The 24,363-nt window shown below is 35.5% G+C and overlaps 1 protein-coding gene across 10 annotated transcripts in view; it reads right to left on the bottom strand.

Annotated features, from left to right (window-relative positions):
* LOC147401653 (uncharacterized) overlaps nucleotides 1-22,552 on the bottom strand; it is a 46,933-nt gene extending 24,381 nt beyond the window's left edge. For 2 of the 10 annotated variants that reach the window (XM_086443011.1, XM_086443013.1), the window contains exons 1-5: nucleotides 21,699-22,550; nucleotides 11,202-11,318; nucleotides 10,921-11,113; nucleotides 10,428-10,582; nucleotides 10,110-10,284 (exon numbers count right to left, since the gene is read on the bottom strand). In XM_086443011.1, the coding sequence (XP_086299137.1) occupies nucleotides 10,110-10,284; nucleotides 10,428-10,582; nucleotides 10,921-11,113; nucleotides 11,202-11,318; nucleotides 21,699-22,273 (1,215 nt within the window). In that variant the 5' untranslated portion in view covers nucleotides 22,274-22,550. Of the gene's footprint in view, nucleotides 1-10,109; nucleotides 10,285-10,427; nucleotides 10,583-10,920; nucleotides 11,114-11,201; nucleotides 11,319-12,338; nucleotides 12,438-21,698 lie in introns of all 10 variants that reach the window. The other 8 variants (XM_086443004.1, XM_086443012.1, XM_086443015.1 and 5 more) reach the window with 7 other exon arrangements.
* Between the last annotated feature and the right edge of the window lie 1,811 nt (nucleotides 22,553-24,363).

Raw genomic sequence — 24,363 nt, 5'->3', positions numbered from 1 at the left:
ATCTAGCAAAAATCTATTTTAAGGCAAGGTTTTTAACGTCCTTTTCTAAAACATCTTTTGCTGATTTGCAGTCTATTTTTAATAAAAACTTCTGATTTAATATATCACTTTGAAATTTTAAAATTGTCAAAACAATGGCTAGAATTTCTTTTTTTATTGTAGAATAATTTTGTTGGCAGGGATTCCAAATTCGTGTTGTATGTCATACTATTTGTTCTTCTTTTTCTGTTTTTTGTAATAATATTCCCCCATATCCTACTTCGGATGCATCAGTTTGAATTATTTTGGGTAGTTTAGGATTCTGAATATGTAGACAAGGTAGTACTTTTACAGTTTGTTTAATTTTTTAAACTGCTTGAGTATGAGTGGTAGTCCATACCTTTTTGGGATTATTTTTCTTTGGTGTTTTTAAGAAATCGAAAAGAATTTTGCGTTCTGCTTTTAGATTTTGTATAAAATTGAGAACATAATTAAGACATCCTAAAAATCTCTGCAATTGTTTTCTATCTGTTATTTCATCAGGAAATTTCTCAGCAAATTGAATGACACGATTTACTGGGGTGTAAGTTTTATTTTCTAAAGAGAATCCTAGAAATTGGATTTTCGTTTGAAATAGTTAAATTTTTCTTTGGGAAAGGACTAGTCCATTTTGTAGGATTGCTTTCTTAAATATATAGAGATGTTTCCAATGAGAATCTATGTTTTGAGAAAATATTAATATATCATCTGTATAAACTAAGACAAATTTTGAAAATTTTGAGAATATATCGTTCATCATATTTTGAAATTCACTGGAGCGTTTTTTTATCCAAATGGCATTACGTTCCATTCGTAATGTCCGAAAGGAACAGTGAATGTTGTTTTGTACTTATCATCATTTTTTATTTGTATTTGCCAAAAACCTGATTTTAAGTCAAATTTTGAAAAGATATTGGCTTCTATTAGACGATCAATAAGGTCTTGTTTATTTGGACCAGGATATCTTATTGATTGTAATACTTTGTTAAGAGGTTTATAGTTTATTACAAGTCTAGGAGCTCCTCTTTTTAATTCTGCTGCGTTTTCAACATAAAAGGCAGCACAGCTCCAGGGTGATTTTGATTTTCTTATTAATTTTTTATTGAGGAGATCTTGGATTTCTTCTTTACATAATTCCAAATATCTGGAATTCATTTGGATGAGTCTAGCTTTTGTAGGAATATCTTTTTCATTAAAATTTGGAATATATTGTAGTGATACTTGATGAGATTTTCTGTACCAAAATGCATTAGGTACATCAGAGCAGCAATTTCTTATTAAAGTTTGTTCAAAATGTTTTATTTTTGTTTGTAATTTGTTACTAGTAATGTCTTGTTTTATTTTTTGAAGTTCTTTTTCTTTATTTATTAAAACAAGCTGTTTTTCTTTGGATTTTATAAGGTTTATTAATAGATCAACCTGCCCATAAGTAGGAGGTGTTACAAAATTAAAAAGTAATTCAGTATCTTCGATTTTACAGAGTATTCCTTCAAGAGTCATTATAAAAGATTGTATTTGATTTAAAAAAGGATTTCCTAAGATTGCTTCTTGTTGTAGGTTAGGAACAATAAGAAAGGGTACTGGTATACAAATTTTTTTTTTACAGACGTAAGCGTCTGTTACTTTGTATTTGATGGTCATTTGCTTTCCATTTGCTGTTATTAAGGATATGTTTGTAGGTTCACAATACGATATGGGAATTAGTCCTTCTTGGATGCAGTTTAAATCTGCACCAGAGTCTATTAAGGCAATGAATTTTTTTGAAATTTTTTTATTTTTTATAGTTATTGTGGTGTACCATTTTTGGTATTTATAATGAGTAATTGTATTAAGGAATTCATTGGTTTGTTCTTCTGTATCTGATTGTTTTTCTGGTTCGGGTGGAATGTCAAAAGATATTTGTTCTCTTAAAAAGTTAATTTCTTTTTTTAATTGATTAATCTGATGTTGTAGATTAGAGAGAGTAAGGTTTGAGTTAGATTCTTTTGTTCCTATTTTGTTTACCTTTGAGAAAACATCTTTTAAGGAGTAAGCCTGGAATGAGGTAAAAACATTTGGTCTTTTCTCTAATTCTGGCTTATCTTTTGACCCTTGATTTTTTATATTTTCCATTATTTGAATCAAATGTTGATTTCTTTGGTTTTTATCAGGGATCTCATCTAATAGTTTTAGCATTAGTTTTTCGTTTTCCGTTAGGACATTAATTTGAAGCATATTTATGGAAGAGGAGTTGGATGAGATAGAATCTAGATGCCATGGGCATTCACACTCATTTTCTGAAGAGGAGCAAATTTCTTCTTCTTCAAAGGAGAGAGATATTTTTAATTCATTTACTTTTTTCTTAAAGGTTTTTAGATGACACCTGTTGGCTTTATGACCAGGTTTTCCACATTTGTAGCAAATAATGGGTTTAGAGTCTTTCTCGATTTTTTCTTTTGTTTATGAACTTCTTTTCAGAAATTTCTTATAGAATGATTGGGTATTTTGTGTCAGATTTCTTTTAAATCTGGTAGATTTTGTTGGACTTTTACTTATTTTTTGTGAAGGTGCCCTAAACATTTCTTTTCCAAATTGATAGCAGAAATCTCCTAATTCTCTTCGAGATTTTTGTTTTTCTATTTGTTTTTTGAGTTTTAATTCTGAACAGAGCTTTAGTCCAACCATATTAATCCTTTGTATTAACATTCCGAATGAATAATATCGATAATCTATGGTATCTGTATCATTATATTTTAGGCTTTTTCTTACTTTGTCTGCAAATAATTTGGGTAAGCCTGATAGAAATTTCTCTTTCCAAAACACATCATCACAACCCGTACTTAGAGAGTATAATTTAGATAAATAAACATCTTTATACCATCTGAAATCTGTTAAGGTTGGGCATTTTAGATTCATTAGAATTTCTCTATCCTTTTGTCCCATTTCGTCTAACCTCCCATTAAAATGAAGAAAATTTGTTGATATAAGGGTTAAGAACCCATCAGGTTGTTCTTTTCCCTTATCGTCTAGTTCTGGTTCTCCATTTTCATTTAATTTGACGTGTTTTATAATTTCATCTCTTTCTGTTTGGCTTAGCATATTATTCCACCATCCGTATAATTGACCTGTAAATCCTCCTGCAACAACTAGAGTCATATGTTCTATTCCTAAATTATATTTTTGACAAGCATTTCCGAAGACTATCATTTGAGATATGGTGTTCCTTATTTGATAGTCTGTTTGTCCATCTATATTCCATTCATATATTTCATTTCCATTGTAGTGTTTGGTTGGGTTTATTTTTTCTTCAAATTGAAGATCAACAGGTGTTGGTCTTCTATAATAATTTCTTTGTTTATTATAGTAATTTGGCCTAGAGTATGATGTTCTAGGATTTTTTGATTTTTTTAGTTTGTTTATTTAAAGGGTTTTTTCATTGTTACTAGATAGTTGTGATTCAGATTTAGACGAATCATTATTATTTGAGAGGGTTTCAGAAATGTTTTCTTTTGATTCTGTTAATACGTTTATTTTTAAATTTCCTTGAATTCTCTTTGTTATCTCATCAATAAATGAAGCAGAAGTCTCTATTGGGGTTAAACCTTCTTGTAAATGAAAAGGATTTTTTATTTTTGTGAATTTCTCTGGTTCTTTGGTTAATACTTTTGATGTTTGTCCTATGAGAGTTGGATTAGGATCAGGGAAAAAGGTGGATAGATGGATAAGATCGAATTTCTCAACAAGGAGATAAGATAGAATCTTACAAAATGGAGTCATGTGAGGATTACACATGGATCAGACTGATTTGACCGACAGACTGACCATGTACAGACAAACCGACATACCGACATTACTTTTGCTAGTACATAATAATTCATTCTTCTTTTGACCTGTTGACTGCTTTTGAGAAGACTTTTGATAGTAGCACGCCTATATTATATTTGTAGCACACCTGTATTATACATATTATAGTAGCACACCTGTATAATATTATTTTGTACAAATTTTGATTTAGAACAAAAATTGTTCTACATCTCCATCATCGTTTTCAAAGGGACTGTTGGAGGAAGAAGATTTTGCAGGAACAGACCCGCAATTTGACATAGTATCTTTGAGGCTTTTGAGTTCTTTTGAAATCTTTTGCATCTGTTCTATTACTATTAAGAAATCTTGAGCTGAAACTTTTGCTGGAGAAGTTGTTGGAGTAGCCGTTGTTGAAGCAGCTGCATGAGCATAAGTTCTCGAAGATGATTTAGTATGAGCTTTTGGTAAAGTTGGGAAATTTGATTGTGAAATCTTCAAAGGCGAGTTTTTTTGAGAAGATGATTCTGCTGCTTTGGTTTGGTCATATTTATCCTACTATTTGACATAAACATTTTTGAAAAAGGTTGGAAAGCTATCAAGAATTTCTTTTGAATGATTCCATCTAAGTATCCATGGATATTTAGTATGAGCGAAGAATAGCATATTTTGGTAGTGCAAATCTTCAATTTTGAATTTGTTATCGTTAACAAATTCTTCAAGGAGAGTGACTTGTTCGAAAGGGAGGATTTCTGAAATTGAGCCATAATTTTGCCACCATTGATTAAAGAACAAATAAGGAATTTATTTATTAAAATTTTGACAAAATTGGATAAACCATGAGTGGGAACCTTTGATATTTTGGATGAAGAGGACATATTCAAAAGCAACTATTTCTCGGAAATAACCTTTTTAATCCCAAACCCAATCTTTCATCAAAATTTTACGAAGCCATTCTCTCCCAAACTCAAAACGCCATTATTTCTCACAATTTTGATCAAGATGGACAAATTGCCTATTCAAAGATCAAAATCCAAAAAATAATAGTAGACCAAGATTGGGGAGACTCTTTCTGGACATGCAAATATGTCAAATCTCCCACCAATCAACAAATTCCCTATACTTATTGGGATTATGATACAGATATCTATATCCGAATAATAGCTTCCCAATGTGGAACCCTTGGCTTTTCCATAAATTGATTCACTACACTTACTGCAAAAGAAATTTCTGAACAAATGATAGTCAAATAATTGAGTTTACCAATTAGTCTTCTGTATTTCCCTAGATCATCAAACAACTCTCCACTGTTTACTATCAACTTTGAATTAGGGTCCATTGGAGTGTTCATAGGTTTACTTCTCAACATACCTGCCCCATCAAGCAAATCAAGAACATACTTTCTTTGAGTCAAGTTAATACTTTTCCTAGATCTCACAATTTCTATCCCTAAGAAATAACGCAACTTGCCAAGATCTTTTGTCAGAAACTATGTCTAAAGAAAAACTTTCAGCTCCTCTATTCCATTAGTGTCATCACCTATGATGACTATATCATCAACGTAAATTACCAGAATGATAGTCCCTGAAGAACTTAAGCGAATAATTTGTCTGACACTTTTTCAACCCAAATTGAACTACTACCTCACTGAATCTCCCCAACTAAGCTCGTAGAGACTGTTTTAGGCCATAAATGGCCATTTTCAACTTACACACCATGTTAGACTCCCCCTAAACAACAAAACTAGGAGGTTGCTCCATGTACACGTCCTCCTCCAAATCACCATTCAAAAATGCATTCTTAACATCCAATTGACATAAGGGCCACTGAAAGTGGACAGCAAGGGAGATGACAATACGAATAGAAGTCATTTTTACCACAGGAGAAAAAATTTCTAAGTAGTCCACACTATAAGTCTGAGTATAGCCTTTGGCCACAAGGCGGGCCTTCAATCGCTCAACAGACCCATCAGGCAAATACTTCACCACATACACCCAACAACTACTAACAGTGCGTATACCAGCAAGTAAGGACACTAACTCCCAAGTACCATTGTGATGAAGAGTATCCATCTCAACCTCCATAGCCTGTCTCCAACTTGAATGAGACAAAACATCCTGTATACTTCTACTAATAGACATAGAAAAAAGAGCAGAAACGAAACCACGATACAAAGCAGACAGATGACATAAAGAAACAAACTTAGAAATGGGGTGCTTAGAACAATGACGAGTGCCTTTCCTTTGTGCAATAGGAAGATCAAAATCAAAAGAACTACTAGATACCTGATCTGTAGATTATGAAGACAATGGTAAAGTGTTGGCATCTAGAAGAGGATGAGGATTTGAAGTTGTCAGTTGCTTTCTACGAACATAACTTAGTGGAAATGAAATAGTGGGAGATAAATTAACCACGAGAAGAGGAAGAGCAAACAAAAGATCATCATAACGTACTGGATCTATAAAATATGACATAGAATCAAAAAAATGCAATATCTGCACTGACATAAACACGACGGGTTGAAGGATCATAGTAACGATAACCTTTTTAGGTACGAGAGTAACCCAGAAATACACACTTCACCGAACGGGGATCAAATTTATCAAAATCAGGAGACGACTGTTGAACAAACGAGACACAACCAAAAGTACATAGAGGTAAAGAAAATAAATTACTCGAAGGAAACAGAACATAATGAGGAGACTGATCATCAAGAACAGACATAGGCATACGATTAATCAAATAACATACTGCAAGAATCGCATCCCCCCAATAAAATTTAGGAACTTGCATTTAAAACATCAGAGAACGTGCAACTTCAAGAAAGTGCGAATTTTTACGTTCAGCAACACCATTTTGTTGAGGGGTGCGTGTACAAGAAGTTAGATAAATAATATCAAAGGATGAAAGATAATCATTCAAAGGTCCAAAATCATATTCTTTAGCATTATCACTATGAAACAAATTGATTTGCACACCAAACTGAGTTTGAATTTCAGTATGAAATAATTTAACAATAGAAAATAACTCAGAACGATCTTTTATTAAATAAAACCATCTCATTTGTGAAAAATCATCTACAAAAGTAACAAAATAATAAAACCCATAACGGGAAATAATCCTATAAGGACCCCAAATATCAAAATGAACTAGATTAAACTGACTCGATACTCTAATAACAGATCTAGATGGATAAGAAACACAATGATGTTTAGCTAACTGACATGACTCGCAATCTAAAACAAAAATGACTCAAACTGGGAACCATCTTTTTTAAAGAGCGGAGTGAAGAATGACCAAGTTGACAATGCCATTTTTGCGGAGTGATTGTGGCATAAAGAGCAGGCGAACCTCCACCAACCATCCAAATAGTAGAAACCTCCAGATTCATACCCCCTACCAATCATCATCTTCGTCTTTAGATTCTAAAAAACACAATATGAGAGGTAAAACGTCACGGAACAATGAAGAGATTGAGTTTAACTTATTGATGGACATTAAACTGAAAGGAAATTTAAGAACATATAATACAGAAGATAAAGAAAGTGTAGAACAAAGAACGACGGTTCCAATACCAGAAATCCTATAAGTAGTACCATCAACAAGAGTGACAAACTAAGACGAAGAGGAAGAATGTTGAATGGATGAAAACATACATGATGACCCAGTTATGTGATCTGGCGCCCTTGAATCAATGACCCAAGGGGATGAAGATGAAGTAAGACAAGATATACCTGAGTGAGCTAGAGTCACAGTGTTGAAAGGCGAGGCAGTAGGCTGAAGAGGATAAACTAACTTGGAATACTCATCACGAGATATAGTAACCATATCTGCATGGGAAGCCACCTGATGAGTAGGATCAATAAAACTACCACCATTAATGTCACTAGAAATAACCTGATTGGCCCAGTTTGTGAACTGACCATGTAAATCCCGACAAAAATCCACAAAGTGACCATTAAATCCACACTTGATACACTTCCTGGGTGCACCACAACCTCCACTAGAATCATGACTCTTTCCACAGTCTCCACCACGATTACCACAATACCCACGACCACGATCTGAACTTTTAGAAACAGTCGATGTTGATCGGTCAGATTCAAACACCAATGATGTAGCACCAGAACCACCAACAGAAGCTCTTTGAAAATGAGAAAAAAATTTAGTAAGTGAAGGCAACTTTACTAGTCAAAATCTGAGATTTAACAAAATTATACTCAGATTTTAAACCAGAAAGAAAACGAACATCCATCTCTTCCCGTTGTTGACGTAGTACGAGCAAATTAGTAGTAAGGGGTTGATATACACTGAACTCGTTTCGTATATTTTGAAGGTGAGAGTAATATGCTGGTAAACTTTGATCATCTTACTGAACGGAAAAGAATTCTTCAGTCAACTGATAAATCTGATAAATATTATTCACTCCAGAATACATCTTACCAACCTGAATCTAGATCTCCTTGGCAAAAGATAGGAACATCAAGTTGACACCAATAGTGGAATCCATACAATTCCACAACCACTCCATAATCTGAGCATTTTCCTGAACCCATTTAGAGTAGTGAGGATCGTCAATCTTAAGAGGATCATCTTTCAGATACTTCAACTTTCCGTTGGTAGTAAGGAATACCTCAATAGATTTCGACCTAGGGATAAAATTATCTCCATTTAATTTGATCGAGGTCATCTGAAGATTAAAGAACTCAGGAGATAGAACATTGGACTTCATATCCATCAGAAATCACTCCATAGTAAACAGATTGCACCAACTAAAGCAATTCTGAAATACCAATCAAGATTTTAATACCAAGTAGATCGGAGAAGAAGAAAAAAAAGAAAGGAAAATAAGAAGAGAAGAGAGATGAGTATGTTCTCAAACTTCAAGGTCTAAAACTTACTCTGATACCATGTTATTGTTTAAAAAAAAAAAAGAGATTTAAAGAAGAAGCATTGAGAGAGACTCTATAGAATAAAAATCATATTCTATGAGCCTCCTCTCTTTTAGTTATATATGAGAATTAGGACTACACTAAGTGGGACGTGTGGAACTGGAAAAGATCAGTTTGCCCCCACACATCCTATACATACCAATAACAATTGGCACGCTCATATATCTCATAGTTACTTGTCCTAACATTGCTTATGTGGGGGACTGGTCAATCAGTTTATGCATGCCCTTCGATAGTCTCATTGGGAAGCTATCTTCCATATTCTACGCTATCTAGAATGGGTCTCTTTTATCATCCTTCATCTTCCTTGACTATTTTTAGATACTTTGATGTTACCTGGACCGGAAGTCATTCTGATCGTCGATTTATCTCTGGTTATTGCACACTTCTTGGTGAAAATCTTGTTACTTGGCATAATAAAAAGAAAAACGTTGCGGTTTGCTCTAATGTTGAGGTTGAATATCGTGCAATGCGCCTCACTGCTTCTGAGATGTTGTAAGTTCATTCTCTTCTTAACGACATGGGTGTTGATGCTCCATAACCTATGCAGATGTTTTGTGACAACCAGGCTGTCATTTTTATTGCTAGCAACCTTGTCTTTCATGAGCGCACCAAACATATCAAAGTTGATTGTCGCTTTGTTTGGGATTTACTCATGCGTAAATAGATTGTCAACCCCTATGTGAATTCGAGTGATCAGTTGGCTGATTTTCTCACTAATCATTATCTTGTGTACCTTTTTCTTTTTTATGTACCAAGTTGGGCATCTTTGATATGTATGCTCTAGCTTGAAAGGGAGTGTTAAGATTTTGTTTGTACAAAACAGCCCTAGAGCTGTTCGTGTATATTGTGCAACAGCCCCTAGGGATTTTCTTAAGTCGTAGTGGGATTTTATGTAATGGGGCCCCCTTATGTGCCCAAATACTTTATAGTTGAATTTAATATATAGAGAAGAGAGGCTGTACCATATAGCTGCTGCTGCTCTCTCTCTCTCTCTCTCTCTCGCTAATCTTCTTCTTCTCCTCTCTTTCTCCTCCTCTACTAGTTGCTCTAGGTTTTTTGGTTTCTTACTGATACATCTTAATTGCAGTACAGCATTCATATAAGCATGATGTTTCTCAAAATGTAGATATTTCCATAATCAAAATTTTTAAGAGCAGTTCAAGTCTAGACTGAAAAGAATTGGCATCTCTAAATAAAAACAAAAATGGTTCTGCTACATTTGGAGGACAAGTATAAAAGACAGGTACATATTCAGACGGACATTAGTTGATGCCTTCTCCTGGCCCAACCTTCTTTATGTGTGTGCATGTATTTGTGTTTGCATTCAGTGTCTGTGTCTCGAAAATAAGAACTTACGTAAGTCTGATCAGGACGGTTGCATACCAAATCTTCCTCAGCAGAAAGGTCATCCATGAACTGGCTCACTGAGATTGGTACATAGCTTTGGGAAATTACATGACCAGCAGCCGCAATTGGAGAACAATCTAATATAGCATTGCCCAGTGGCATGAGTCTGAATGCCAGTGATGTCCTAAAGCACAAAGTCACATGCAAGCAGATTGGTTTTTATTACTTGTATGGGATTGCTATAACTGAACAACCTTCAATCATACATAGACCACATGTATCAAGATAGCTACATCAAAATGGAGAATTACAAAAATAAAAATAAACCTTCCACTAATGTTTCCTGAAGAAGCAGCCTTGTATGAGGCAGCAGGGAGAAGACCAGCAGTAGCATGACTCAGAGCCTTTCCTGTAAGAAGCAAGAGATCCCCGGGACCCGACCCACAATCTGCTAGGTACCATCGATTATTGGGGTCACAAACCTATGCAGGAAACAACTGAAAAGAATGATTTGAGGATCACAACTACCAAATATCACAAATTATTTTGAAAATTAAAAAGATGAACGAGCAGTTACTAGCACCGCTGATCAAGGTTTAATATCTTGTCTCAAGGCAATGTATTGGTCAGAAGAAAAACAAAGATCATCTTGACCAAAATATTTCGAGACAATCCGGAACATTCAATGTTTCATTCCAGTGTTGGCTGAAACATTCTGGGACGATACAAAACTTTATACCAGATACCTGTACTAATATCTCTTATTGAAAAATTCCACACATAAAAAGATCAAAGTTGTCAAGAGGTAAAGCCAAGATACCTGAAGACCGGGACTGTCTGAAGCAACTAATGTCAATAATCCCTTCTCAACTTCACCATTGATAGACGGCTTCCCTCCCCCAGTACTCCCCTTCCCGTTTTGTAAGGATGCATTTGAATAGGATGCAACCAGCACCGATGAGGATGCCTCATTGGCAGGCAATGGGTTATCATCAAGCAAATGGTTAAAAACACTGCCGAATAGAAGAAAATAATCAGAAAACAAATATGTGCAAATGAGTTGTGCATATTCATTCATTGTTCAAACATAAACATCCTTACTCGCTGCGTAAACGAAGATGCCTAGCTATCGCACACAAAGCAGCACGAGCAGACTTTCCCATGCATCTAAAAACATCAGCCATGCATGGGGGAGACGAGTCACCATCTTCCAAAGCCCTGCACGAGATGAATAAAAATATCAAATAAATTGTAATAGTTACAATTCTAGAGGAAAAGAGTGTGTTTGAAGATCACAACAACAACAACAAAAACCAAAACAAAAAAAAGAAATAGGTAATCCATTACATCATTGCTAATATTACCAGGAGGATAAAAAATAAGTGTTCAAGCATAACATTTATAGTTCTAAAACATAAGAAAAAATGCCATGCCTTTTGTTGCATTCTTTAAACACAAAATGTCAACGTCTTTCCAATATAAACATCAGGGTTACTTTTGTTGTATTTCTTTAATCATTACTTACAAGGAAATAATGAAAGAAAAGATTAGCAAAAAGTGTTTTATTTCCAGCATTTGCTTTGCAGAAAAGGTTTAGCACTCCTCTCTGCCTTATTGAACTTACATTACTTCATCTTCATGATGTCACGTATGCAGTCAACGATGCTTTCCTTACATTAAGATTATTTAAGGAATACTCACTCAAGCAATGAATATCAGATCTCGAGGATCATATTAGTGAGCAATTAGGGGAAAATTCCCTTCATCATCTCTCCTGATTCAAACAGCAAAAGGCCTATATGGAGATTTTTGTTTCCTTAAGCATAAAAAAGTTCGAGGATCTTCGCAGAAGAAAAAATGGATTGTTTCAGATATTCAAGGTCTAGTTGGGAGAATTCAAAGCTGCAAAGACTGCAAGCTAGAGGATTTATGTTTAACAATCCACTTTTTTTTTTTTGGTGGTGGTGGTGGGGTGTGTGTGTGTTGGGGGGGGAGGGGGCAGGGCTAAGCTGGACTTGAACCCACGACCTCAAAGTTGCTTTCCATGTTTAATAATCCACTTTAATGATCAGTTAGCCCACAACAATTGACTTAGAAGGAAGAATTTCAAACTTTGGCAAATGATACATCAGAAAGTTTCTTCTGCTCAAGGGCTATCAGGAGGTTGCAATATCCAAATAAAATAATAATACTTAACATGAAGACAAATGGGTCTACAAGAAAAAAAGGAAAACATACAAACAAAGAGATGAAAAGGAATCCTTCTCGAGCAAGCAAAGATCACATAATCTATGAGGATCCCACGTGAAGATTCTTTCCACCAAAGGCCATTGTTATCTAAGACACAATAACAAGCAAGGTTTAATATATCGTTTTGTCTCAATGTTTCGGGTTTCTCTAAAACAGAAATAATACTAAAATATTAGGAAACTATACCAAAATATACTATAAATTCGAAACATAAAAAATGGGTCTTTCATAGGATACCCAGTTCAAGGTACATGTCATCAGTTTGAAAATATAGGTGTTTTTCAAATATTACCTAACTATGGAGGGGGTTTACCTAAATACTTGAGTCTTTGAGAGGAGACTGTGATCAAGGGCATGTCATCAGTTGAAAACACGATCTAGATCAAGAAAAAAAAGAGAAAAAAGGAGACCGAGTGACTCACCTCAAACTCTGGCGTCGGTGATCCTCTCCCACACATTTAGATCTTTCGAACCCTCTTTCTGGATCTCTTAGATTTATAAAAGAAATCAAAAATTTTCAACCGAAAAATCAATGCTCCATTCATTATTTCGATTTCATAGGCGTTTCATCTCGAAAAGTTGAAAACTATATTGTTCAGCCGATACAAACCAAAACTAACCGTACTTTAATGTCGTGTAAAATCTTTTCTTGGCATTTTAGAGGTCTTAACAATAGAAGGAAGCGTGTTTTGGTGAAAGCGATAATTGCTACTGAGAAACCAAACCTAGTGGTGCTGCAAGGGACTAAAGTATGTTCTTTTTCTAATGTACTGATTGGGGAACTGTGGCACTCCACTCATACCGATTGGTGTTCTTTGATGGCGTTAAGGTCATCAGGGGGGTGGTGGTTATGTGGGATAAGAGGGTCCTCGTGATGGAAGATGAGCTGGTTGGGGCTTACTCTATCTCAATCTTGTGCAAAGGAGTGTTGGAGAACTTCAATTGGGTGTTCATAGGGGTGTATGGGCCCATTGTGGAAGGTGAAAGGAGGATCTTCTAGGAAGAACTGGACGATGTCTAGGAGTATTGGGGTAAGTTGTGGTGCATTAGGGGTGCCTTCAATGTTATTAGGTTCTCTTTCGAGAAGTTGGGGGACTCAAGGTTAACTAAAAAAAGATGAAGGAGTTTGCAGACTTTATCAACCGTAATGAGTTGTTGGATATTCCTCTTTGTGGGGCTAAATATACTTGGTCTAATCATCAGGAGGGCCTGTTATGAACAGGTTGGATAGATTTTTGGTCTCCGAGAATTAGGAAGATATCTTCAAAGATCTTAATCAAATTTCCATTCCAAACCTTGCTTCTGACTATTGTCCTATTGTTTTGAAAGCAGGATTGTTTAAGGGAGGTCCAAGGCCATTCCGTTTTGAGAACACGTGGCTCCAGCATCACAACTTTAAGGGGATGATTCAAGTTCGGTGGAATGAGATGGATTATGTTGGAAGGCCAAAGGTAATTTTTAGACTAAAGGAGTTAAAGGAGGGACTAAAGATTTGGAATGTTGAAGTCTTTGGGAGGGTAAAATTGATAAAGAAAGAGATTCTTAGGGAGGTGGAGGTTCTTGACTTGAAGGAAGAAAATGAAGTCTTGTCTATGGAAGAAAGGGCTCACAGAGTGGATTTGAAGGCCTCCTTCCAAAGCGTTGCCCTTTTGGAAGAGGTCAATTGGAAGCAAAAGTATACTATTAAGTGGCTCAAGAAGGGGATAACAACACTAAGTTCTTCCACAAGGTTGCAAACTAACATAGTCGTGTTAACCAAATTTCCAAGCTTCGGTGTGAAGGTAGTTCGATGGAAGGGGTTGAAGACATGGCAACGACAGTGGTGGGCTTCTATAAGAAGCTATACACGGAAGTGCATCATAGGCAGCTAAGGCTTGATGGCCTTGGATTTGATCAAATTTCATATGCTCAGAAGGTTTGGTTGGAAAGACCCTTTGAAGAAGAAAAAGTGTGGGGCGGCTGCGAGGGGATAAAGCTCCGGGTCCGAACGGGTTCTTAATGGCATGCTTTAAGGTGTGTTGGGAGGTGGTGAAAAGGGACTTGATGGAGGTGATCAATGATTTTTACGCTAACGGATAGTTGGAGTTTGGGTCTAATGGCACTTTCCTCACTCTTGTTCCCAAGAAAGAGGGTGCGGAGGATATAGCGAACCTTAGACATATTAGTTTGGTTGGGCCGGTGTACAAGATTATTTCCAAGTTGTTGGCTTCGAGACTAGAAACGATGTTACCAGAAGTTATTAATTCGGCCAGAAGTGCTTTCTTGAAAGGAAGACAAACCATGGATGGTTTTGGTGGCTAATGAGTATATCAATTCCAGGACGAAATCAGGGGTCCCGAGGTTGATGTGTAAAATTGACTCGGAGAAGGCATACAATCATGTTAGCTGGAGCTTCCTCAAGTACCTTCTTGGCCGTTTAGGGTTTGGGAATAGGTGGATCTGGTGGGTTATGTTGTGTATCTCATCGGCTACATTCTCTATTTTGGTGAATGGTTTACTTGAAGGCTTCTTTAGGAGCTCAAGGGGATTAAGACAAGGGGATCTACTTTCGTCGTACCTATTTCTCATTATTGCAAAGCCCTTGGTAGGATCCTTAGTAAGACGAGTGAGAATGGCGAAATTGTTGGGTTCCCCTAGGGCTTAGGTGGTCCGGTGATATCTCATCTTCACTTAGCAGATAACCTTTTAGTCTTTGAGGAGACGTCAGAGACTCAGATTGGCTTTCTATGGGGTTTATTGTGTTGTTTTGAGGTGGCCTTGGGGTTAGCCATTAATCTGAACAAGAGCAAGGTGTTCATAGTTGGGGAAGTTCCTAGACCTCAATTGTTGGCAACATGCTTGGGTTGCCAATTAGGTAGTCTCCCATCTACCTATTTGGGGATGCCTTTGGGTGCAGAGTACAGAAGTAAAGCTTTATGGGATCTGGTGGTAAAAAAAGTGAGTAGGAGGTTACTTTCGTGGAAATCAAGGTATTTGTCGAAAGGGGTAAATTAACTCTAATCAAGAGTGTGCTTGCTAGTTTCCCAGTCTATTTTCTTTCACTCTTTACTATGTCCAAAAATGTGGAAGATAGGTTGGAGAATCCTTTTCGTGATTTTTTGTGGCATGATAAATTAGGGACGAGGAAATTCCACTTGGTGAGTTGGAAAAACGTTTGTAGGGTAAAAGTGCATGGGGGATTGGGTATTAGAAGGTTGAAGATCATGAATCAAGCCTTGCTTGGGAAATGGTTGTGGTGGTTTGGGGAGGAGATTGATAGCCTTTGGAGGAAGGTGGTTGCCACAAAGTTTGGTGTGTTGGCATTTGATTGGGTGAGTAGGGGTATGAGACTTTCTTTTGGTTGTGCCATGTGGAAAAGGATTCTTAAAGTCCTACCAGAATTTTGTATGAGAGTCTTATTTGTGATTGGGTCAAGGGAAAGAGTGCAGTTTTGGGAAGATATTTGGTGTGGCGAGGCTACTGTAATGTCGAGGTTTCCACAATTGGCTTTGATTTCATCTAAAAAGGGGTTACCAGTGAATTCTTTTTTTCAACAGGATGGGGGTTTGAGGTTGGGATTTTGGTTTTAGAAGGAACATCAACAATTGGGAGTTAGAGGGGTGACTTTACTTCTTCATGGTCTTGATGGCATGAGTCTAGTAGCGGAGATGTGTGATGGTCAGCGTCGAGTTTGTAGTCGGTCAAGGACCTTCTCAGTTTCTTCTTTTTATGAATCCCTGCCGGCCTTGGAGTTGTAGTTCCTAGTTAAAGAGGTGTGGTGACAAAAATATTCCCACCAAGGTTTCTTTATTTGGTGTGTTGTGCTTCATAAGAATCTAACAATGGATCAATTGATGAGTAGAGGAGTCTATGAGCCTAACATTTGTTTGCTCTACCTTAGCACCAAAGAGTCTATTGATCACATTCTTATGCATTGCGTCTTCTCAAGTCAAGTTTGGAGCTCCTTCCTTGGGAGATTTGGCAAGGTTGGTTGCCCTTCCTTCTTCGATGATGGGCCTTTTCCAATTTTGGCATGTAATGTCCAAATATATATATATATATATATATATATATATATATATATATATATATATATATATATATATATATGACCAAGTCAACTAAGGTTGATTGGGTCAACCATTGTTGACTTAAGTCAAGTCAACTATTATTAACTCAAGTCAAGTCAATTCTAATCAAACAACTTTGACTAAGTCAAATTGACTAAAGTTCAACTTTCTAGGAAATTCTAAAAGAATTAGAATTTTTTTTTATATATATAACAATATCTAAATATTATTTGATAATATCTAAATATGGTATTAGCTGATTTTTTTTGTTTGTTTCACTTTCTACACAAAAAAGAAAGGGAAAAGTAAGAAGGAAAAATGAAGAGAAAAGAAAGAAGGAAGATAAAGGAAAGGAAAAGAAATAGAAGCAAAGATGTAGGCCCTTGCAACTCTTTATGATACTTTTAGTAAAAATTTAAGAAAAATATTATTGATTTTATAGTTGTAAACAGAATTTATTTTGTTTTTAAAACATTTCTAATTTAGTAATTTTAAATCAAAAGTTGTTTTGTAATTATTTTCAACAACATGCAATATACTTTATATATATTTATATTATTGTTTTTATGAGTTTAAAGCATACTAATAGTTGTTTTGTTTAAAAAGAATTTATTACATGCTTATAATTGGTTTATACATGTTTTATACATATTTATACATGCTAAAAATAAAATACCGCAACTATGAAAGTTGTTTTTGTATAAAATTGACATAACATATATGCTAAATAGAATGATCAAAATTTGTTGTTTTATACGTACGTTATACATGTTTTATACGTATTTATACTTGTTAAAAAAAATAAAATACAGCAACTATAAAAGTTGCTGTTTTTGTATAATATTTTACTATGTCTACTTAGATTGAATGCTTAAAACATTTGTTACTTTATACTTTATACGTATTTTGTACTTATCAAAAAAAGAAAATACAACAACCATATAAGTTGTTGTTTTTATACACAATTCATATATTTTATTCATATTTTATAAACATGCATGATTTTGAATAAGTTAAACTAGCGGACAAGTTACTTTAATCGTTTTGGTGATGGATTTCCAAAAAATGTTTCTAATTAAAAAGTTGAGTAAGAAAAGTAATTTATTAAAATAAAGTATGAGAACGAGTTCTCCATTGATTGTTGTGTTTTTTAAAATACCCACTTAGTGAGATGCTTCGGCGTATGCCATATAAGACAAGAAAGAGAGAAAAGATGAGGTGATGCTTCAGTCAAAGACTGTGTAAGACGTGATTGAGAGAAATGCTTTGACTATTGGTCGTGTAAGACACGAAAGAAAAGAAAAAAATAGATGAGACTGTACATTTAAGAGTGGTCTGGGTATTTAAAACACGTGTATGTTTTACTTTTAATACGTTTTAAAAATAAAATAAATACTTATATGTAGTATTTAGTGATTTATTAAAGAAATTGTGAAAACCTATAAAGAATAACATGTTATGACATTTCTGGAACGATGTGTTATTCTAGGATAACAGTTGCGTTGTTTGAGTTCTTATGTATTATGGGATGCATAAGAACACAACATCACAACAGAAATCTGGGAATTTCCTTTCTATCTTTAATAGAGAACTAGATGTAAATAGTTGTATGATTGATAGAGATTATCGAGGATCCAATGTACGCCAGATTGGCATAGATGAAGATGACTAGTTAATGGTCATTAATAGTCTAGAGTAGTCAAGAAAGAATGATCTACTTAATTTGGCCCGTTTCTTAAGGCCTTGGTTAACGACCAACCTGAGTTAGAAAACAGTTACCCAAATTGTAACAGAGACTAGCCATGGAATCAGGAACAAACAGTGAGGTTCCACACTGGTAAAGTAGTGGAATAATTGTATGTTGACTGAGATGTTCACATCAGTCGTGACCCTCAACTCTCTATTATAGTACTCTATTATTTGATGTTATATTATGAACAATTGTTTCTCCAAATTTTTAGGTATTTCAATTTCCTATTAGGTTTTATGATATCGATGTTCAATTATTTTCAATTATGTGTTGAATATCAAATATGCATGATTTATGAATTCTTAGAATGTTTAAACTACATATAAGATGTTCTTTAGAATTGTAAGATTCCCCTACTGGGTAATTTCCCTATTACTCACCCCTACGACATCACAAATTTCAGGCGCACCTGGTTTAGATGATCCTTCCAAGGAAGTTCAATACCATGGCCTTATAGATAATCAGTCCAAACTTCCAGGAGTGGAGCATGGGTACTACTAATAATGAGTCTTAAACTAGAGTTAGGTTTAAGTCTTTAACTGTCGTTTTTTTTGTTATGTAATTACGAACACCGTATTATGTCACTACTATTTTATGTATATATGTCAAGTGTACTAATGTTTGAGGATACGTATCTATTCTGTTGAGCAATGATCAGGTATGACATATAGTTATTTATTTGTCGTTTACCCTTATATATTGATTATCATGATATGAATTTTATATCATGCCTCGGGATTCAACTTGGGAATCATGGGGATTCGGGTTGAGTTTTTGGGGTGTGACATGGCAAGAGTGGGGTAGCTCGTTCTGGGGGGGCAAGAGGGTGTTGTGGAGGCTCCTTCCGTTTGCCATCTCGTGGGTAATTTGGAAAGAGCGGAACAATAGGTGCCTTGTAGACAAAGAAGTAGATGCATCGGAGGTGATTTTGTCGATTCTTTCATGTCTTTTCTTTTGGTCCAAGGCTTTTTGAGAGTTTAAAAGGTTTTTTGCGGATTTGGTTGCTCGTTGGGATTGGGTTTGTAGTATTGCTTGTTCTTAAATTTTCTTTGTTCCCTTCCAATTGGTCTTCTTGACCACTTTATTAATAAATTTTGTTATCCATCAAAAAAAAAAAAAAGAGATGTATCTCACTATATCGACGATAGAATCCACCCCCCAATCATTGAAGGCTCTTCTAAACCAAATGACTATTCTGGTTTGTACCAAACCTCCACAACTACTTGCCCAACAGGGTAAAATTTATCAACTTCAGATTTTGGAATCCAAGACTGAAGACCCCATGTTTCTTGGAGGAGCAAATGCACTTCTACTTGACCTAGTGAAACTTCCTCTTACCCTTCTTATCATGCCAAAGGAAATCCTGAGAAAACTTATCCAATTTTTGCTTTTACACATCTTGGAATTGAGAACAATGATAGAAAATAGACATGAATGCTTGTTAGAGTACTCTTAAAGAGGGTTATTTTACCTCCTTTCAAGATATTTCAAGGACTAAACTTCATTCCCACTGGCTCTATCATTAGAAAGGAAAACAGGGAAAACCCCACTTGACAACCCAACGACGTAGTTCCAACCCCCACAATGGAGAAACTTTCAACTACCTTACTCTTTTGGAGATTCATATAAATCCTCGTTATAGCCTCAAAGCAACAAAGGAGCCCACTTAACTCATTTGTTCCCTTGAGTCATCTGAAAGATGAGGGTATCATTTGCAAATAGGTAACATCACCGGACCTCCTAATGCAATAGCAAACCTTGATAAATCCACGTTAGCCATAGCCCTCACCAGCATCCTCCCAAAAGCTGACTTTGATGATGAAGAGAAAGGTGAAAGGGGGGTTCACTTCCCCTAGAGCCTTGAAACTACTAACCAACCCTGAAAAAGTGAATCTAAGCCAAACACGTAGAACCTCGATTTACGCAATCTAATCCAAACGCACTAACAAAAGTCTCAAGCCAACTCGATCATTCTTAAAATTCATAAAAGTAGCCAACTCAATACTTGGTACCAACATCAGAAGCATTAGATACCCAATCCCGTGACTATAGATGATCCATAACCAAGTCTTAGGTCCAACAATATTGGTTCTGGAAGATAGTACCTCTCCTGAGTCTACTTCACAGGAATCCTGAAAGCTAAGAGGACCTCGAGTATGATGCGAATTTCAAGAAAGATCTAACATGATGTGACAAAGTGAAGTAATAGTCTACCAACTCCCCAATTTGACTGCTTGCTTGTAAAGATGATAAGAAGGCATACTGAAGTGATGTAATGTCTACAACCACCCACTTCATGTATTATAAATATCAGTGATGTAATGCCAACCACCACTTACTTCATGTATTATAAATAGAACTTAAACTCATGTCATGAGGGACTCCTTGATTCATAGAATGAAGAACTCTTACGCAAATGTAATAAATAAAAAAAGATTGTAATCTTTGAAGATAATGGATCATTGTAGTACCCAAGGATGTAGCCAAAATTATGCAATGAACCCCTTCAATACTTCTTTGTGTTCTTCGTTTTTGTCTTGTTTTTATTTGGTTTGATTTATTGAGTTTGTTAAATCAAGAGTCGAGATTAACTAACCTAAAAAGGGGCACCATCCATGGGAATCACTGGAAACATACTTGACAGTCGACACCGAGGACATATGTATTTGAATACGCGAGAGAACACACATATTTGCATAAAACCCAAAAAAATGTATTTCCACTCTCGATCTACAAGGAACAATACAGTCCTTGTTTTGTAATTGTAAAGTATAGCATCAAAGTTTATTATAGAAGCATGTAGACACCGTGTACCACCATGATTACAACTTCATGTGTAGTATTGGTGTCCCCAAGATAGTACATTGTTTTCACGGTGTATCCAACAAGATCGACACAACCGTTTAATAGCTCAAGCAGGTCATGTCATATGTATAAGAATATAGATCTATGCACTTAGGGTGAGTAGCTCAATCACTGGGGAATTAATGACCATCGCCACATCACGAACAATGCCTTAACCAACAACTTGGTGAAGATGATGAAGATTCCATTCCACCATTCAATTCTAGTTAACTTGGTGAAGATAACGACAATTATGTTCCATCATTCAATTCTAGCAAGAAATCTTTTGCTAAGTTGTGTGTCATCAAATTAATCCTTTCAATCCTGTCTAAAGTCATGTCTTATGTCAATTCCAATGCGTTCATATCCGCTCTCACTATCTCGTTTCAAGTCCTCATTGGGCTTCTTCTTGTTTGTATAGAAGCTTCAAATTGCATGTTCCTTCCTATTCTAATCAATTTTCCTTAGTTAATCACATACCAAAGCTACTCCCTAGTTCATAAATATGGTAATTTCTAATTTTACCTTATTGTTCTTTCCACTCATCCATCTCAAGAACTATGATTTGCAATAAAATGCCATCATTTGGAGACATAAAAAATATCACATAATTAAAAGAAACACCAAAAAACACTTATAATAAATAAATAAATAAATAAGGACTCTGCTTAGCCCAAAAAAATGTTCAGATAATTGAGCTCGTACCTTCCTGCCCTATACATATAAACCCCTCTACTCGGCTTCCCCCAAGTCCCTCCACCACTGCCACCGCTCTGCCCTCTTGTCCTGAAATAAAACCTCGCCGACTCCAATGCGCATCGCATCAATGCAGTTTCTTCATGCCCCAACTCTATCACCGCTGCATTATGTCTCCTCAGAGAACCCGAAAGTGCTTCTACTGACCTAACATAAGTCCCGCCAGGTGCTCCATCGTATGGCATGATATCCGAAAGCCGCACCCTAGCGACAGATGGAGCAGCCACCGGAATAGAATGATCCACCATAGATGGATGTGCGGCTGCGATTGGCTCTAACTCAATCACGTGGTGATTGGTGTGGTGATGATCTGAAGGCACCAATTGTGTCAAACGTTGGTGATGCTGACGATGATGAGAAGCTGGTGTAGAAGATTGAGGAGGGAGAGAGAGGAGGCCGAGTGAGAGTGAGGAGATGAGAGGTGTAGTTGGGGATCTGTTGTTGTTGTTGGAGTTGGTGTTGGTGTTGGAGTTGGAGGGATGAGATGTTAGAGGAGAGGGAGCCATGGCAGAAGAAATCTGCATCCCGATTCAAAGAACATGAACAAAGGGTCATTTTAGGGTTTCTGTTTCTACTACTGGAACTGAAAATGGTGAATTTGGAGCATTTTTGCTAATTATTGTTGAGGGGAAATTTAGAACAGACGCCATTGCAAGCATAGATCATCTTAGGGTTTATAGGGATTTAGATTTGATAAAATTGGAGAAATAACGGAGACTGGAGAGGAGAAGCTGCTCAGACCAAAGAGAGAGAGAGGACAAATTCGTTGTCACCTGAGAAATTTGAGGTTTCAACATTTTTTATTGCCCGAAATACCCTTCATGTTCTATCTTATTACAGGAGTGTAAATCCACTACTTCGTAAGTAAAATAAGGGTATGTGAGATTGCACATGGAAATTCATTTAAGTTTACCCAACTTGGTATTTTCTTTCAGAGCGTAGATAAATCATGCTAGTGGGCTGTCACGCCCCAAAATTCGATAACACGTTGAGTCAACATTATACTAGCGGACGCTTGACGCTTGACGCTTGACTCCGTCCTTAAACTCAAAACTTGATCATAAACCTAAAGAATATGCGAGGGAAAGATCTTTCAACACTTAAAACATATCAATTTATATATCGTTTTGGGACTCTTGTGATTCTCAATGTATGGATCAAGAGTTGTTGTAACTCAAGGAACTTAATATCCATAAAGATTTTATTTACTTAATAATAAAAAGAATAAACGATTTTACAAGTTAACAACTCATAACACCATTATTTTATCTGAAACATAGGTGATATTATCATATAAAAATGTTTCGTGGCATAACATATTATAGCTAGTACATAGGATATAACAGAAGGAAGAAACTGATGTAGCAGAAACGTGTGAATCAATAGATTTGATAAATTGTGTTCAATAGAATACTCAAAACCAATTTGAATCAATAGATTCAATTGATAAACAAACAATAACTTAAAAAAAAATAAAACATAAAATTAAAAAATAATTAAAATAGAAAAGATAATTGAATTAATTATTGGTTGATTGATTATTGATTTTCGGATTTTGAGCTCCTTATATAGATAACTCAATCATAACAACTTGTAATCATACTAAAATATAAAAAATGAACATTTATGACCTATCTATGACATAATATTAACTTTCTAATCCTAAAAATAAATTTAAAATCAATTAGAAACTAACAAAGAATTAAACTCCTAACTTAACTATGAAATAGAAATCCTACTAAAATTAGAAATAGAAATAAAACCTAATAAATTTAAAAAATTATTTAGAATTGTAGATATCTTACATCAGACCCTCTTTATAAAAAAAAAACTCGTCCTCAAGTTGTTCTTGAAGGACTTTTTTTTCTTGTTTTTCCATTAATCCCTCGTTCTAAACCATTTTCAATGATATCCGTTCTTTAAACTTATATTAGAGAATATAATTGACCATAGCTTATGATCAAACAAATTCTTTACATAAATATTATTGTTTATCTTCTTCAAGAGAATAAGAGATTCAATTTTCTTTAACTTAGTCTTGTTGTAAGTTCTGACGGGAAAGTGATCTTTACTAAGATAAATTATGACCAAGTTTACTTTTTCATGGCTCTTGAATCTTCTCTACTTATCGGCATTTGCTTTATATTTTTTTTGTTAAAAGCTTCAAGGTTCTTTTTCACTTGTTCCTTCAATATGTCATGCTTTTTCGGACTCATCATATAATGGTGCAATTTTGGGAGACTCGCACTAGATATCAAATCAATGTGGTGTTGGATATTTTTCATTTGAGATAATGAATCCGATAATTCTGAATGAAGAACACGAGAAAATTCCTCAATGAGGAGTTGTACTTGATAAGAAACTGGAGTAGGAGGGTCTCGATTGGAAGGTTGCACTACCATTAGGAACACTTGGCTTGTTTTCTTTAAATCCTTATTGATGATGGTAGTAACAAAATATGTTCATTCTCCATGGCTGATTGGGTCACATTGGTTTTGAATGGGAAGGGTATATAAGATCACTCTGACACCATTATGCATGAAAGAATAGATGTTGGCTTTGTCTCGGTATGTGACATCATTATCATGAAACCAAGGCCTTCCCAAGAGGATGT

This window comes from Akebia trifoliata, chromosome 5 (assembly GCF_017979445.1).
Source record: "Akebia trifoliata isolate Shusen 1 chromosome 5, ASM1797944v1, whole genome shotgun sequence".
Classification (NCBI taxonomy): Eukaryota; Viridiplantae; Streptophyta; class Magnoliopsida; order Ranunculales; family Lardizabalaceae; genus Akebia; species Akebia trifoliata.
Note: the sequence above shows the minus strand (reverse complement) of the source record. Positions and strands in the feature narration are given on the sequence as shown.